Consider the following 16,129-nt stretch of genomic DNA (forward strand, 5'->3'; position numbering starts at 1 on the left):
AATTTAAATAAATAATTATCAGGAAAAAACGGATGTTATCACGTTTGGTGAGGTACTCTGTTTATCTAAAATCCTACACAAATGGACATTGACAAATTTAATTTACTTATGTATACTTTAATAAGATAATCGTATATCTTTTAAAGATACAAAACGCTTAAGTAAAAGTTCACAAACATAATAATGTGATTTATGATGTGCATTGCACATATTAGTAATATAAAGAAAACAACACTTGTTACAGGTATATAATATATATAGGTTTAAACATATGAATTGTTAGGTATTTATACATTTATTATTCAATTTGTACTGATAAAATAAATATCTAAACGTATTAAAATTAAAATGGACAGCTTAAAAATAATATTATACAACTCATCTTAAACTTTAGGTAATAATAATGTAACATATAACATGGTATTATAATAATAGATCATTATCAACATCAGACAAAATATCAGTACGATAATAATACAATTTTCGTGTATCATCATCAAACATTGCGTCGTCACATTCATAATTCATTCAAAATAAACATTTTAAAACAAAGTAACATTATTATGGTAAGCACTAAGCACACTTCAATAAAGTGGTTAATAACCAACCAAAATTGAATATCTCATTCACTTAAGTCTGAAATAACATTTTAAAAATAAAAATAAAGCGATCACTTTTCCGATGACGAGACGTCGCACTTCTAATGCTGTATCGTTTCAAAAGAGCTGGACTTGGATTATCTGAACATTATACGATTATGTATAAATAATAATTTTAGTTTTTATGTATGTGACGTAGCAAAATGTTTATTATTTTATTATTATTGATATTATGCACTTTATCGAGAACAATCACAATAATAATATAGATATTTAAATATTACAATGTTTCAATAAATATAGCAATAATATAATAACGGTTCATAATTAATATTGTACAATGGACAATTATACATATATCTACTATGGATTAACCTAAGCTGTACAAATCATCACACGGTTTGGTAACATTGAATTTTACTTTTTGTCATTCGCCGTAATAATTTTATTATTATTTCGCTGTATATTGTGCAGAGCATCCGTAAACGAATTACTATAATACATAATAGTATATATACCTAATATATTATATACATATTACATATATTGTACAGAGCGATCTATTTAACGATGTTTACGCCAATTTCTCAAGTCAATATTTGTGAGTAAAAATATATTTTTATTTAGATAAAAGCAGTATATTTTATAACACTTAATTTTTACAAAAAAAAACCTTGTTCCTTTCTTTAACTGAGATTTTTTTTTTTTTTTTGATTTTTATATATTATTGTATACGCGTTTAAAAAAAACTTTAAACTACACACTTATGAATTTATAATAAATAATTTTTTTTTCGAAATCACAAAATTCAACTAGGAAAAAATAATGAACGCAGGCCTGCCACAGTAGATAATATAATAACTGTTCACCGCCGTACTATAATGATACATAGGTACACGGTGTACGATATGTGGAATATCTGACACGGTCACATAATTATAGTTAAATCCGAGTGTGTCGGACCGTCGACAAGTTATGCCTAGCAGGACAATAAATTAAAATTAGATAGTATACAGAAGTACATCGTGCCGTGAAACATTGTTGCCGCGGTGTCGCGTAACGTCACCACCGACGTGCATGCCATAACCGCGGTAGCATCACTTGCAAGAGCACGTGATCACCCTCATGTCGGGGTAGCTTTTGAGCAGCACGTGGTTGGACCTGTCCATGTACAGCAACGTGAGCGGGGCAAGCGTGTCGGGCACGCACGACGGCTCCGGCAGGTCCCATAACCGGCCGAACGATCTGGCCAGGCTCTGCACGGTCGCGTGGTTGGTGGGCTTGGATCCCTTGCCCAGCGGGAACAGGCAACCGCCCGCACAGTAGTTGGTCTCGAACCCCTTCGGGTAGATCACCCAGTCTTCCCAGCCGATGTCCGCGAAGTTGAGCACCAGCTTCTCCATCCGACACTGGTCCACGCCGGTAAACGTGATCGTGTCACCCGTGTCCACGGCCTGCACAACACACACACAATATTACACAACGGTATACTGATAGGCACGTCTGATAAGTGTATTACAATAAACATGTATATATCTCGTATAGGTTAGAATAGCGTTTTATATATATATATATTTTTTTACGTATGTTGAGTATTCGATATATCGATAGCACAATATACGTACTAAGAAAATAATAAAACCACCAAAGAAGGTTAAACACCGCCTAACTTAACGCATGCACTGTTGTTTGTCTACGTTACATATTACAGGGGTAGATTAGACACTGTTCATATCTAAGTTTTGGGGCTGTTACATATTAATTATTATCAATGGTATACTTATTATCTAATAATATAATATCAAACAAAATAATCGTTTTCACGTGACGTGTATAATAAAATAATATTAACTGCATTGTCATTAATGCACTTATTGATTGTAATTTTTATTATTTTTTTTTTTTTTAGTACGAGTAAAATATGTACTTGTATAGATTGTCAAATACATACAGAATAGAATCGCAATACCATAAAAAATATTGAATCTGAAATCAAACTATTTTGCGGTTGTAACTACCTACATATTGTGCATCACTCGTTACAAATGTAGATACAACTAAGTGAATTTATGTTCAGCTGAATTCATTTTGTGTCATTGGTTTTAATTTAATTGTGAATTGACCTATATCAATTTACTTAAATGTAAGAACATTATATTTAATTTTAGTTTATGATTTATTGTATTTGTATTTACATTTTTAAGTTAGTTAACAATGATAATTTTAAAGCTGTACCTATTGTTTTACACAGTTATAACCTGTTTTTAATATTGAAAATTAATAAAAGCGATAATGGTATTTATAACATTTTTACTTATTTAAATTTGATATTTGACCAATTCAAACACACTATAATATTGAACGCAATGTTGCTACATCTGTGAGACAACGTGAAGATAATATTAATAACATTATTCAGACCTTTTTATTGCTTTTTACTTTTAAATATACTTAATCGGTATGTTTATCATTTTATTTTTTAGTTATTATTAGGTTATGCATTTTCAGCGTAAAAACTCAAAACATTAGCTCTAAACTAACCAAAAAAAAAATTGTTAATAAGACAATATCTTACATACTGTCTATAAAATAGCATAAATTAATGTAATAAAACTGATTTTTAAATCTTCTTCATCACAATATCAATATTCCTTCTAGGCCAGGAAATTTCCAATTCATATCTATCTATGCATCATTAATATGGATAACTATTGCAGCGTCCGCATCAAAATCATCAATAATGGTGCTATATATTATATCTCCGTGAATTTAACTTAAATTTAATTAAATCGTGGATTTTTTATAAAATGTCATGAGACGGCTAAAGATATTTTGAGAACAAATACTAATTTAACTTCTATACAACATACCTACGCAAATTAGCACAAAAACCAATTATTCTCTAAATATAACTTCAGAATTTACTGAACCAGAACATTTTGATGAGTTTTAATCAATTGATACTAATTAGACTGAATGATAAATGTGATACATTTCTATGTTTAGTTTAAAAAACTCAATTTATCAGGAAAAACACTAAGACTGTTTTGGTGCATAACAAATCTTCGAGTAGTACGAATTGTATTTTTGATTAAAAATTATTACTTCAACTTGTTCTTATTTAGCTAAAATAACTAAGCTTAACATTTAATTAGCTACAAGTAAGTATATAGTAAGTATATATCCAAATAATTAAATATTATATTCTATTAAAATATAAATTGTTTAATTACATGCATCACAAAATACATTGAAAATATTTGTATTCAAATTATTTTAGAGCGTTACAATTCCAACTTAATATTTCTTTAAAGTTAAAAAAAAATCTTTCATATTTCATATATATCTAAACTTCAAAATATATACCACAAAAATTGATAAAAAAATTCATCAACTTTTAATACTTTAAATTATGTTTTTTATTAGCTTTTTAATCGCTTTTTAATAGGTTTTTTTCTGTGCTTGAGTGACTGAAATGTGTTTTGTTTATGCATATTATACTTTCTATAATTACTTACAAAAACTGATTAAATATTATTAGAATTTATAAATAAATTGACTAATTGAAATTTTGTATTATTAAAACGTATTATACATTACTGAATAAACAGTAGATATCTATATTTTTTATTATATATGAAAGCTATCGGCTTTACAATTATTAATTATAGAAAAATGTTATACTAAAAGTCACTTAAGATTTTCATAATGAAACATATAGATTAAAATCAAAATATATTTTGTACTTTAGATTTTAGAAAACCATAAAAAAAATGTAAAAAATATAAAATACTACAAAATTATTAGGTACTATAACATTAAAAAAAATTATTAGCTTGTTTTTTTTCTATTATTATTATTCATATGATACAATTTGAAATTTTAACAATCACTAATACTATAATAAAATAAAATGTATTAAATAGCTTTAATTAATGGTTTATACTATATTTAAAAAACATTAGAAAAATATAATATCGTTTATATACCAAATGGCAAATATATCTTATACTTATATTTATAAAATATTAGGTAGGTTTACTATAGTTTGCTATAATAGTTAATAGGCATAGTAGAAAATCAGAAAAATAATTTATTCATAATTGTGTATATTTTTATTTAAGTGTAAATATTCCATAAAATTACCTGTAATTTATTGGATCGTGAATTTTTTTGCTTCTTCTTCTTTCGTTTTGGTTCATCCGTGAAACTTTTTCGCTTAATGTCAATTTCATTATCAGCGACTGACCTTTTACGTCTTTTAACTGAAGTTTCAAACAGTAAGTTTGCCAATTCGTTTCCTTTTGCATATTTACCACTAGTGGTTATCGAATATAACACGAGTCCAATTGACAATTTTACCGCACCTTCCATTTGGACGACTAACTGGTCGAAGTCGTTTAATGTTTGGGAACCCAGAGTGTTGACCAAATTTAAAGTACCGTGTATAGTTCCTGACCCTAAATACGTTTTAGATACGGTTTGTTTAGGCAAAGCGAAAAATGATACATTTATGGCTTTGCTAAATTGATGATTTGTGTTAGGTTCAAGCTGAAGGACTGCTTTTTGGACTATTTCAGAGGGTTCAAGTGTACTCAGGTCATAAACAAACTGACTATACGAGCCCAGTGATTCTGAAAAAATAAAATACAAGCATATTAACATAATGAAACAAAACTACCTACTTAGGGAGTTTTAAAAAAAATGTTTTAAAAGAGATGTCATTAAGATTTTAACAAAGTGACTAATGGAGACTATTTCCATTAGTGTAATTGTAATAGGCACTATAATATATTTATATTACTAAATTCTTTATGCATTGATATTGTATCATTATAAAAACGGATAATATTGTTCAATTCTAATTATTGGTGATAAAATGTCAATGTAGTTAGATTGTAATTTAGATATTTAGTTCTTTAAAAATTCTTTTATATTTCAATTTCATTTAATGTTCGTAAATTAGTAATAATATTAATATATTTCCATAAGTAATTTTACAGTTTATCTTTATTAATGAATCTTTATATATAAATACGATAATTATTTTGTAGTAATACAAAAAACTTTTTCGAAAGCAAGAAAAACTATTAGCCTATATTGTATATATTTATTATTTTATTAACTATTAATTTTTAATTTAAATATAAGAGAGGTTTTTAAATTTTCAACCTTTTTAGGTAGCGGGCTGCCACTTATTATTTTTTTTCTTTAATTTTGCGAGCTATATTAGTAATATAAATATATTGTACTACTAAATTATTAAAATGTCTTATAAATACACGATTTGCTCATAATGTATTCATGGACCTCAAATAAATACGAAGCGAGTTGAAGACAATATACAATTGTTTATTATTTATAGATCTGTCAATTTACTTTTAAAATATTATGAAATAAAATAGTTCAAAATATTTAACAAATAATTTTCGGTAAAAATAATGAAAGATGACTATCAACACGTAATCGTGGTACTGGTCATGTACAAAACAGCATATCGATAGGATTTATTAAACAGTGATTCGTGAAGATTAATATCGTTATTATGTATTTATTTTATTCAAGGATTTCCCCAGTGGCAGGTCTATTAAACACATATTTTGGATTGATTTTGATCAAACGAAGTATTTTTCGACAACCCGTAATCACGTTTCACGACCATAATAAACCAGGGTGTTTAATATGGTTATTGCGAACACGCGAATCTGTCAGTGCTGTCGTTACCTCCTCCCGCGCATCATCATCATTCCGCCGACCGCGGGGTAGACATATTTATAATACACGCATGTACTGCACACGCACGTACTTTATATAACGTTGATAATCCGTTTATCTTGTACTTGTATCGTGGAAGTCGCAGATAACGACCCTTTAAATCCGATTTGTCGGGGCCAGACTGACAGGGCGAAATCCCGACCAAAATCCAGTTTTAGAAAAAAATATATCGAATGTGCAGTCTCCCGAATTCCTCGTGTGTTCTCCCGTGTACCTATATAATAATCGTGTAGGTATGCGCTGGCTGGGGGGTGGTGTATAGATTGGAAGAGGAGTTACAAAGGATTAAAATCGTGTGTCGCCCCAGAGAGAGAGAGAGAGAGAGAGAGAGAGAGACTCGTCTGCTTAAGTACTGCACGGACGGACGGCGGCAGCGGCGGCGGTCTCGACGGCGACGGCGACGGCGGCGGTGGCGGCGACGAACCAATTGACAAGCCATTAGATTAGACACTCGCATTGACCCTAAGGACGCGACGACGACGACGACATCGACAACGAGCACCTGCATTTATGTGTATTTTACCTCGGACAAAAGTCTTTTGTCCCTGGCGCCACGACCATTTCCTACGGCCCACCGCTGGGCCGCATTTTGTCTTCTTCGTTTACACGCACACGCACACGCACACACACACACACACCCACACTCACTATATATTTGTTCACTTTGTTCGATCCTTCCAAATATATTTATAATATACTGCACACGATATCGAACGAAAATTGTCTCCCAAACGGTCCAAATATTCTGTACGACTGACCGTCGTAAAAACAATAATTATACGATCGGTTTTACGCTGCACACGGAAAGACTCCGGTCTGCCGACGGCAACATGACAGATAATACTTATGGAGTGTAGTTATATTATTATTTTATTTTTGAGTGTGTTTCCATAACGACGATGTTCCAAAATGCTATCCAGACGGCGTCGCTACGCAAATTAAACGGAAGTAGAGTATAGGCAAGGCGCCAAATTTGAAACTCCGAAAACGACCCTTTTTTTCCCGTGTATGTATATACACCCCCCGAATACCAGAATTTATGTCTTTTTCTATTACTTGTATGACGTGTCGTCGACACACTCGTCGTACGTTCTGGTATAAACAAAATTCCAAATTACTATAGAAAGTAAAACATAATAATAATAATAATAATATATATAGGTACATTATATTATACGCTATAATATATACTAAAATGAATCAGACATCAAAATAATATACTGATATACTGCAATAAATAAATTATTTAAAATCAAAATTTAGTTTAATTTAAGCACAGAACTATATTTACACGGTTTAGTTGTACATATACTTTCTTTACTAAAATCTGTTATTAAAAATTCTAACCAAAACATATTTTTATCCTATTTATTATGAATTATTATGAATCATATATTTGCTATGTGCAAATACAAAATAAATCATTGTCTAAACTCAGTAGGTGCAACATACCATATAAATATACAATATACGTCATATCATATGCAGGTGACACTTTGCATAGTTGCATTATATTAAATAAAAATGTATTTAAAATGTATTAAATTAAATATGAAAGTGTGAGAAGGTAGCTTATCTGCTTATCATTTAAAATTCAATATAAATTCAAACGTTTGCATTTAAAATTTCATAAATATAATTTTAAAGTATAACGTAACTAAATTGATTTATTGATGATATCCATTATTACTTTGTATACGTAAGAGCTAACCTTCGATAAGTCATACATAATAATTAAATTTAAATTCACCAGAAATTCGATAACTAATCATTCAAAATCAAAATTATGATATATGTACGAGTTTCAATAATATTAATCTTCCAATGGGTCGGTACTATGGCTTTGTAATTAAGTTATAAGAAGTTCTAAAAACAATCAATCCAGCGGAAAGTTTTCATTTGTTATTCGAGTCAACTCTTTACACCAAACTTTGACAATAATTGGATTTCTGCGACCAACCAACCAGGGCTTAATGAACTTTTATTTTCACATACCGACCTGACTTGACAATTACATCCGATGAAGTCGAAAAGTAATTTATAGAAATGAGTCACCGGCCGAGTTAAGCGCTCAAAACAATACTTGTACGGTATATCATGCAAACTTATGGGCTTAGAAATATTTTAAACGAATACCAGATCAAACAAATAACTATAAAAGTGCTTTATTCGATGAATATAAACAATTATCAGGTAGGTTACTGGTTAGGTATATTGATATAATATGAGACAAGGTCTCGTATATTTTAAATGTTATTCATTTTGAATGACGTCTGAATTTGATAGGTATAATGCTATAAATCACATCTGAATAAAGTATATCAATATAATAAAATGTATCCCGTGAAAATAAATAACAAAAGATTAACAAATACTACTTTAAAGTATTACTCTAATACGTAATACAATACTTTTGTTACAGTATTTTAAAGACATAGGTCACCTGGTTTGACGCCACTGGGTTTTTTTTTTGGCGCCTATACAAGAAAGGTAAAGAATTGTATACTATGCCGTGTATACAAACATACCAAATGTATATACATTTTACACGGTAATAAGTGACAATTTAGTAAGTTTCATAATATATCCTTGTAGTAATACTGAAATCCACAAATCTCTTTAAATTTTAAAATATTTATTTGAATATTAAAATGTATAGAAAGAATATTAAATTATAATCATATATCGTCTCCATTTAATACAATATATTTACATAATAAAATTAATTAATTAAATATATACATATTTAGTATATCAATACTAACTTGAAACAAATATTATATATATGTGCAATATACTTGAGTTTCCATATAAATTTAGGTAGTTATTTTTAAAATAAGTAAAATATTTTTACCGCCATATATTATTATTAATGTTAGTTCAATTATAGTTGATAAATATATTGATTGTAATCAAAATTTAAAAATGTTATAAATTTACTGTAATTTGGAGTGCAATTTACTAAAATACTTTTTAATACACTTCTGATTGAGTATTATATTTAATGCGTTATTGTACCGTAAACAAGATTTTTTTTTTATATACCTACCCAAAATTAATAATGACTTTTAAAAAATAAGAGAAAACTAATTTATATTAATATTATAGATCGTTATTAATTATACTATAAGTATAACAAATATTTCATGCATACCCAAACAGCAAAAATATGTTACAGGTATATTTATATAGTATTTTCATTTAAACATTAATTATATTTACTTAATATATTTGGAAATTCTTTACTTTATTTTTAAATATATCTTGAATTTCATAAAGATATATTATTATAAGCCAATTATTTATATATTACAATTATTAAAGATATCTCAGAAAATTTTAACCATTAAATTATATTAATGTAGTATGACAAATATTTATTTGATATACCACATTAATATGCTTATTTCCAGTTTATTATGAATAGATATTTGTCAGATATTTCTATACATACACCAAAATATATTTTGATATCCCATAAATATTAATTTGATATCTTGCAATTTTATTCTGGTATCATCTGTATCATATAAATATTGAAAATAAAATATACCATGAATATATAAATAATTATAAAATAAATACTTATTATCATAGGTATTTTAATTTTAAATTTAATATTGATTTTATTCAATACGATATTATACAAGTAATATTTATAATATATATATATATATATATATATATATATTATTTATTTCATGTATATGACAACTATTTTGAATTACCTACTACTATTTTCACTAAAAGTTCGAAGTATCTTCAATGATAGGCTCCATCACTCTATTATTTAGTTGTTTATTTTATCAATAAAGGTTAAATTATCTCATAAAAAGCTATGTTAAAAAGAAATTTTGACTTTTATAACTACTTAAGAGCGTTTGAAAAAACACGGGAATATAATGTACAACACAATAACGTTGAATAATATTTTCTATTATACTATTCAATATATTTAATGCAATCGATTAAATGCAGTGGTGTAGCCAGGATTTATTTTTGAGGAGGGGCTTGATAATTTGTTGTATAGTCAATAGTCATATAGGGAGGCTTAACTGCGGGATCCCTCATAAGTTTGAAATACTGATGTTGTGGATAAATGACAATTTAGACTTTTACAGTAATTTCCGCACAAATTAAAATGTTAATACATGGTTAAGTCTTACATAACGCATTCACAGTATATTTAAAGTATTTTTAAAAGAATTTCCTAAAATTTTTAACAGGGCTGCTGCACCATCAGCCTCTTGTCTCTTGATTACTCTAATAATAACCTAATAATTTACATTATATTATTATAAGACAATGGAAAATATACGGTAGCCTATAACTAATTTAACAGTAGACAAGCATTGCTTATTACAATATCATTGTCTTAATATTTTCTTTTATAGTAAATAGTAAACAGTATTCGTTATAATTTATAAGTAATAGGTAGCTAAAAGTTAAATTTAAACTTAAAACAATGTACATTAGAAATACAAGAATAAAAATCTTTTAAGAAAATTAAAAATTGATTTTACAGTTAATAAATACAACTTATATACAAAATAAGTAAGTATGATAAGTAGGTATATTAAGTTAAATATTTATTTATTATTTGTTAAATAATTTTTATTTTTCTTTCTCATATAGTTTTATGTAATTTTGGATAATTGCGCATAATATTGTTAAACATTTTAATTGGAAAACTATAACTTAAATTATGGATATATTGTTATTTAAATATTAAATGAACGGCGTATGTTATATTAACTGTGAAATCGGAGTTTAAGAATTAAACTAAATCTATGATAGTTGACATCACATTGTTAAATGATTTAATGTTGTTCTATTTCGGAACTTGGAAGTCACCATAGCGTTGTAAGTACTTATATATTATAACATGATCTAATATCTATAATAATAGATATTTGATACACGTGATTGGTATAATTAATTATATAGTAAAAATATGACGATTTCAATCACTATTAACCATTACTATAGTTCTTTTATAATTTATGTTGTTTGATACAAAATTAGCTAATCCAAATAAACAATAAAATTCTGTGCTTAATTTTCTCAACTACAAATTAAATCATTTTAAAAAGTCTTATCAACAATTTTACTAAATAACAACTGTTACATGTACCTTAAAAATTCTTAAGATAGATATTTAATTTAAATTGAATTATCTTATAAATAAATAAATTTAAAAAAAAAGGTAAATTAGACCTCCTATCTATAGCTGAACATAAATTAAATATGTTTTTTTTTTATAAATTTTACGCGGAAAATCGATCGACACATACGCGATAATGCAAGTATTTATTAATCGAACTGTATATTTTATCATTACTGTATACGACTATATATCTATTTTGTTGGGCTAAATTGATTTAAAACTATATTATACTCAAACAGGAGACAAAAAATAACAATGATATTATATGCGGAATTGTTGTATGTATCGTAGCCGAATGCATTATTTCCGTTTTAAATCGACGAAATATTTACAAAAATAATGTTGCCAAATACGGTTTATACATTTTTATTCTATGTAAACAGTAAGCCAATATTCAAACGAACGGTGTTACCCTTTGTCGGAGAGATGCTCCTTATCACGTCGTATTGCCTGTTTCCGGTGTCTTCGTACAACTCGTACATGTAGCTGGGTATTTGGACGTCCGTGTGGTTTTCGATGGTCTGTATGTGGAACATCTTCATCAACGTGTCGCCCACGCCTTCCGCCGCACGGCAACAGTGCGGTACGGCGAGCAGCGCCGCTGCAACAACGATCGCGTACATACGACACATGGCCGAGATACGCACTACCGGTTGATCGGGAGAAATACGCGCGAATAAGATGCACGTTAATGTGGTGTGTTCTGTCGACAACCCGTGTGTGACACTTGCAAGGGACCAGACGCGACTGGAGCCACTTTGGTCTTGGTCGTCCTCAGGTAGATGACGATGGGTGTATATCTGACCTACGCACGCAGAGAGAGACCATTATTATTATTATTATTATTATATAGTACCTGTCCGAGACCTCTAATACCCGTACCATGTCGTTTGCGTAAGCGTGTCGATCGGTGAACCTTTTTTTTCTCCCCCTTCGTCTCATCCACTCGCGCACACTGCCGCCGCGCGGTATCGACAATTAAATATGGACCGGAACGTATCAAAGGGAAACGGGTCCACATTTCGGCCATTAGAATAATATTCGTAGAAAGGCACGTCAATAAACGGAAAAACGTGTTTAACGTATTTGTTTTGTTTTGATTCTTTCTTATTTTTTTTTTCCCACTTCTTTTTCCGTCATATTTCTCGACGGACAACATCTTGAATGGACCGGCCGCCGAAGAGAACTGTTAAAATATAAGCACGTTCCCAAAACATCAGAGTTAAATGCTTTGTAAATATTTAAAAAGGATTACATTTATATAATATATTTCGATATTTTTGCAGATGGCTCTAACACAACAATATTGTGTCCACGGAATGCCACGTTTGTCATACGGTAAATAATCGAAAATATCCAAAAATGTCTTTTAAATATTTACAATGAATTTACTGCTGTATACTATATTAAAATTGTATTCACTTCCTACAACAAGACTGAAGTGGTAAATTTGATTTTTGATTTGATAGAATACTTAACATCAGATATCTGGTCGGTATTTAAGTTGATACTAAAATGTAATTATTTTAGTTTATTTCTACAGAAAGAGAAACTATAGGAATAGGATATTCAACAATTTGTTGTGGTCTTCTGGAAGTATTATTTTTATGCTGCACGTGACTACATTGCTGATAATTAATACGATTTTTACGAAATCAGAACCATTTTTGTAACTTGTGTAACCGATATCCAGATCCCATAACAATGTATTGCTTAAACTTTTAATATCTAAAAACAATATACTTGATATACTTGAATTGTTCAACGAGAATTACAAAATCATGTATAAAATGTATTTTTTTAAATACCTACCTCTGATTTTAACCACTTTAGTATTTTCTAATGAAATCACGATATGAATATAAATACACTGCTAAAATATTATCTGCATTACATTATGTTTGTTAGAAACTAAAAATTATTTTTGTGTCCGGTCAACATGTTGCGAACATTTTGCAAAGTTAAAAATGTATAAAGTTAAAAACTTATTTTCTATTAATTGTATTTCTATATGTTCACATTTGTATTGTATATAGAATCCTAAAAAAATATTTTGAACACAACAAAACTGTATTTTATTATTACTTTACACTTATTACTACATATTTTATTCGAAAATAATAATAAAGAATTGTGTACATAAAATAGAGATTGAAGAAGTTTCCTCGTATATATAATACGTTCACAATTATTTTTGTGAAAATTAAAATAGCAATGTACTGTTATTTTTTAATAATTTAGAAATAGGAAGGTATTTAATATTTCATTAAATATTGAATAGTTTTAAGATATAAAAAACATGAAATATTTAACATATTATAATACAGTATTAACTATAATTTTTATGAACAAAAAAACAACAACCAACTTTCAGTTCTTTCAGTTAAAACTATACAATATTTTAAAAAGTTCGACTTTAAAATATATAACTAATTATTTAAATTAAAATTTAATGTAATTTAATTAAATAATTAAGTAGTAAAAAATATAAAAGTAATGGATTTAGAGTTCTGGTGATTTAAACAAAAGATAAGTTTATAATGATAAAAAGAAAGGTCATATTGTAAAGAAACTTGTTTATTATTAAAAGAAAAATGAAAAGCAAAAATTAAGTAAGGCGCGTGACAAGAAATCATAATGTCTTTATAATACGTTTTAATAACGAAAACCACTGAAATAATATTTTATTTTGTCGCATAAAAATTTAAATACATATATTAAATTTAAAATAACTAGTACATAAACAACTATATTTGAAAACAAAATAATATTTATTTTTAAATAGTATAGTATAATAATAATTGCTTTCAAATTTAAATAACAACTCTTGAACAATAATAAACGATATTGTCACAAAAGTAGAGGAACTATAAATACATAGTACCTGTCCTTCAAATCTGTAATTTCTCAGTGTATAGGTACCAGTCTGTACATTTTTAAATGAAAAATTGTTAAAAATTAAGTAATATTTAACTTTAAAATCGATGGTTTTACTATGTAAGTAACTAATAATAATTATTATCATAATCTGAGCTAGAGCTATGGATTTAATGCTTTCACATTTCACGTCATGTTAATTTAAGAGGCACCCCATGCTAATGTCATTTTCATTTTGTCCTGAAAAATACACTCTACTAAGGAAATAATGACACTTTCCTGTAGAATCAAATTTAATTTTTTTTTCTAAGGGAAATATTCGACATTCCAAATTGAACTTCATATTACAAATTACAATATTTAATCAAATACTTATTTAAAAAAGAGAACATTTTAAGCTTTTTTTACAAAAATTTTTATATCCTAAGTATATTCAAAATAAATTAGAAAATCAGAGTTCAATATGGGCTTAAAGTCTTTTTCTTTCAGATAATAAAACATTTTTAAAAATCCAACAATTTAACGAGGCCTGAACGTTTTTCTTATTAATAGTCATGTTTAATAGATTCTTCTAATCAACCTCCCCCTCACCTTTTAGATATTTATTGAACAGTAAATTAAAGTAAAAATATTATAATTAAATAGCCAAATAAAATATAAAATATAATTTTTAAATTTTATAGAATTTCAGAAAATTTGAAAATTGACAAATCGGCACTGGACCCCTTAATATTTTCAAATTTTATAAAATTATCAGTGGAGTTATGAATATATTGGTTTTGAAATGAAGTATCTAACGTTCAATTATGTTTTTTTTTTATATACAGTAGAACCCCTCACGTCCGCCAAGAGCTAGTCAACCACTCCGGTTGATCCGACCATAGTATTATCGATATAAATTCTTTAAAAATACATATGTGATAATGTGCATGTGCATTTGGATTTTATTGTATTTATGTATATATGTAATACTTTTTTCAATTTTTTTGTATTATACACATTATGTAGTAAATAATTTAATAAATAAATTTGATACAATTTTTCTTCAAATGTTTCTGTATATTCTGATAATCCGATCTTTTTCAGGTTCCGACCACCAGACCCGGAAGTAACGGATTAGATTTCTAAAAATGAATAACCATAGTGATTTATATTTTCAACAAATATTTAAATATATAAAAATGTTCAATTTGTATAGCCATGACTTGGGAATTCAATATAAGGTTCCTCATAAGAAATTTTTACTGAAACTCGTGTAAATTTAAAAAATACAATGTCACAAATTTTGTTATAGACATTTGAAATTCAAATTTTTAAATAAATTACATTAATAGCAATATAAATAAATCATTACATAATAAATATACTAAGTAATATAAGCTGACAGACGATCTCTATTCAGAACCGTTTTCTGTGTAAAATTAATTACATTTATATTATTATATTTAGACCAATATAACGACTTACCCATATTGATAAGGAGTTTTTAAAATTATTTTAGCACATCTGTTAATTTTGAATGTATACATTTTTTTTTTTTTTTTTTTGGTATTCAATTAATAACTTTAAATTTGTTGTAGTTAAGTTATAAGGTGACCACATTTAAAATAATAAAATAACAAAAGTAAAATTATTTCTTATTTCGTCGATATCTCTTAAAAATGGAGATTCAACTTTAAAGTTGGGAGAAAATACGCACTTTCTCTTGGGC

The 16,129-nt window shown here is 27.7% G+C and overlaps 1 protein-coding gene across 1 annotated transcript; it reads right to left on the minus strand.

Moving 5' to 3' along the window:
• Window positions 1-276: 276 nt before the first annotated feature.
• On the minus strand, window positions 277-12,320 carry LOC132917594 (protein DVR-1 homolog). The gene is made up of 3 exons (XM_060978399.1): window positions 11,954-12,320; window positions 4,746-5,233; window positions 277-2,053 (listed from the first exon to the last, which is right to left on the minus strand). Exons 1-3 carry the CDS (start codon window positions 12,171-12,173, stop codon window positions 1,697-1,699), a joined length of 1,065 nt encoding a protein of 354 aa, XP_060834382.1. The 5' UTR covers window positions 12,174-12,320; the 3' UTR covers window positions 277-1,696.
• Between the last annotated feature and the right edge of the window lie 3,809 nt (window positions 12,321-16,129).

Source organism: Rhopalosiphum padi, chromosome 1, assembly GCF_020882245.1.
Source record: "Rhopalosiphum padi isolate XX-2018 chromosome 1, ASM2088224v1, whole genome shotgun sequence".
Lineage (NCBI taxonomy): Eukaryota > Metazoa > Arthropoda > Insecta > Hemiptera > Aphididae > Rhopalosiphum > Rhopalosiphum padi.

Coding starts and splice junctions, on each gene's coding strand:
- LOC132917594 (XM_060978399.1), bottom strand. CDS start 12,173: ATGTGTCGTATGTACGCGATCGTTGTTGCAGCGGCGCTGCTCGCCGTA. Junction 5,234..11,953: donor GAGCATCTCTCCGACAAAGG/GTAACACCGTTC, acceptor TTATTTTTTCAG/AATCACTGGGCTCGTATAGT. Junction 2,054..4,745: donor CACGATCCAATAAATTACAG/GTAATTTTATGG, acceptor TGTGTTGTGCAG/GCCGTGGACACGGGTGACAC.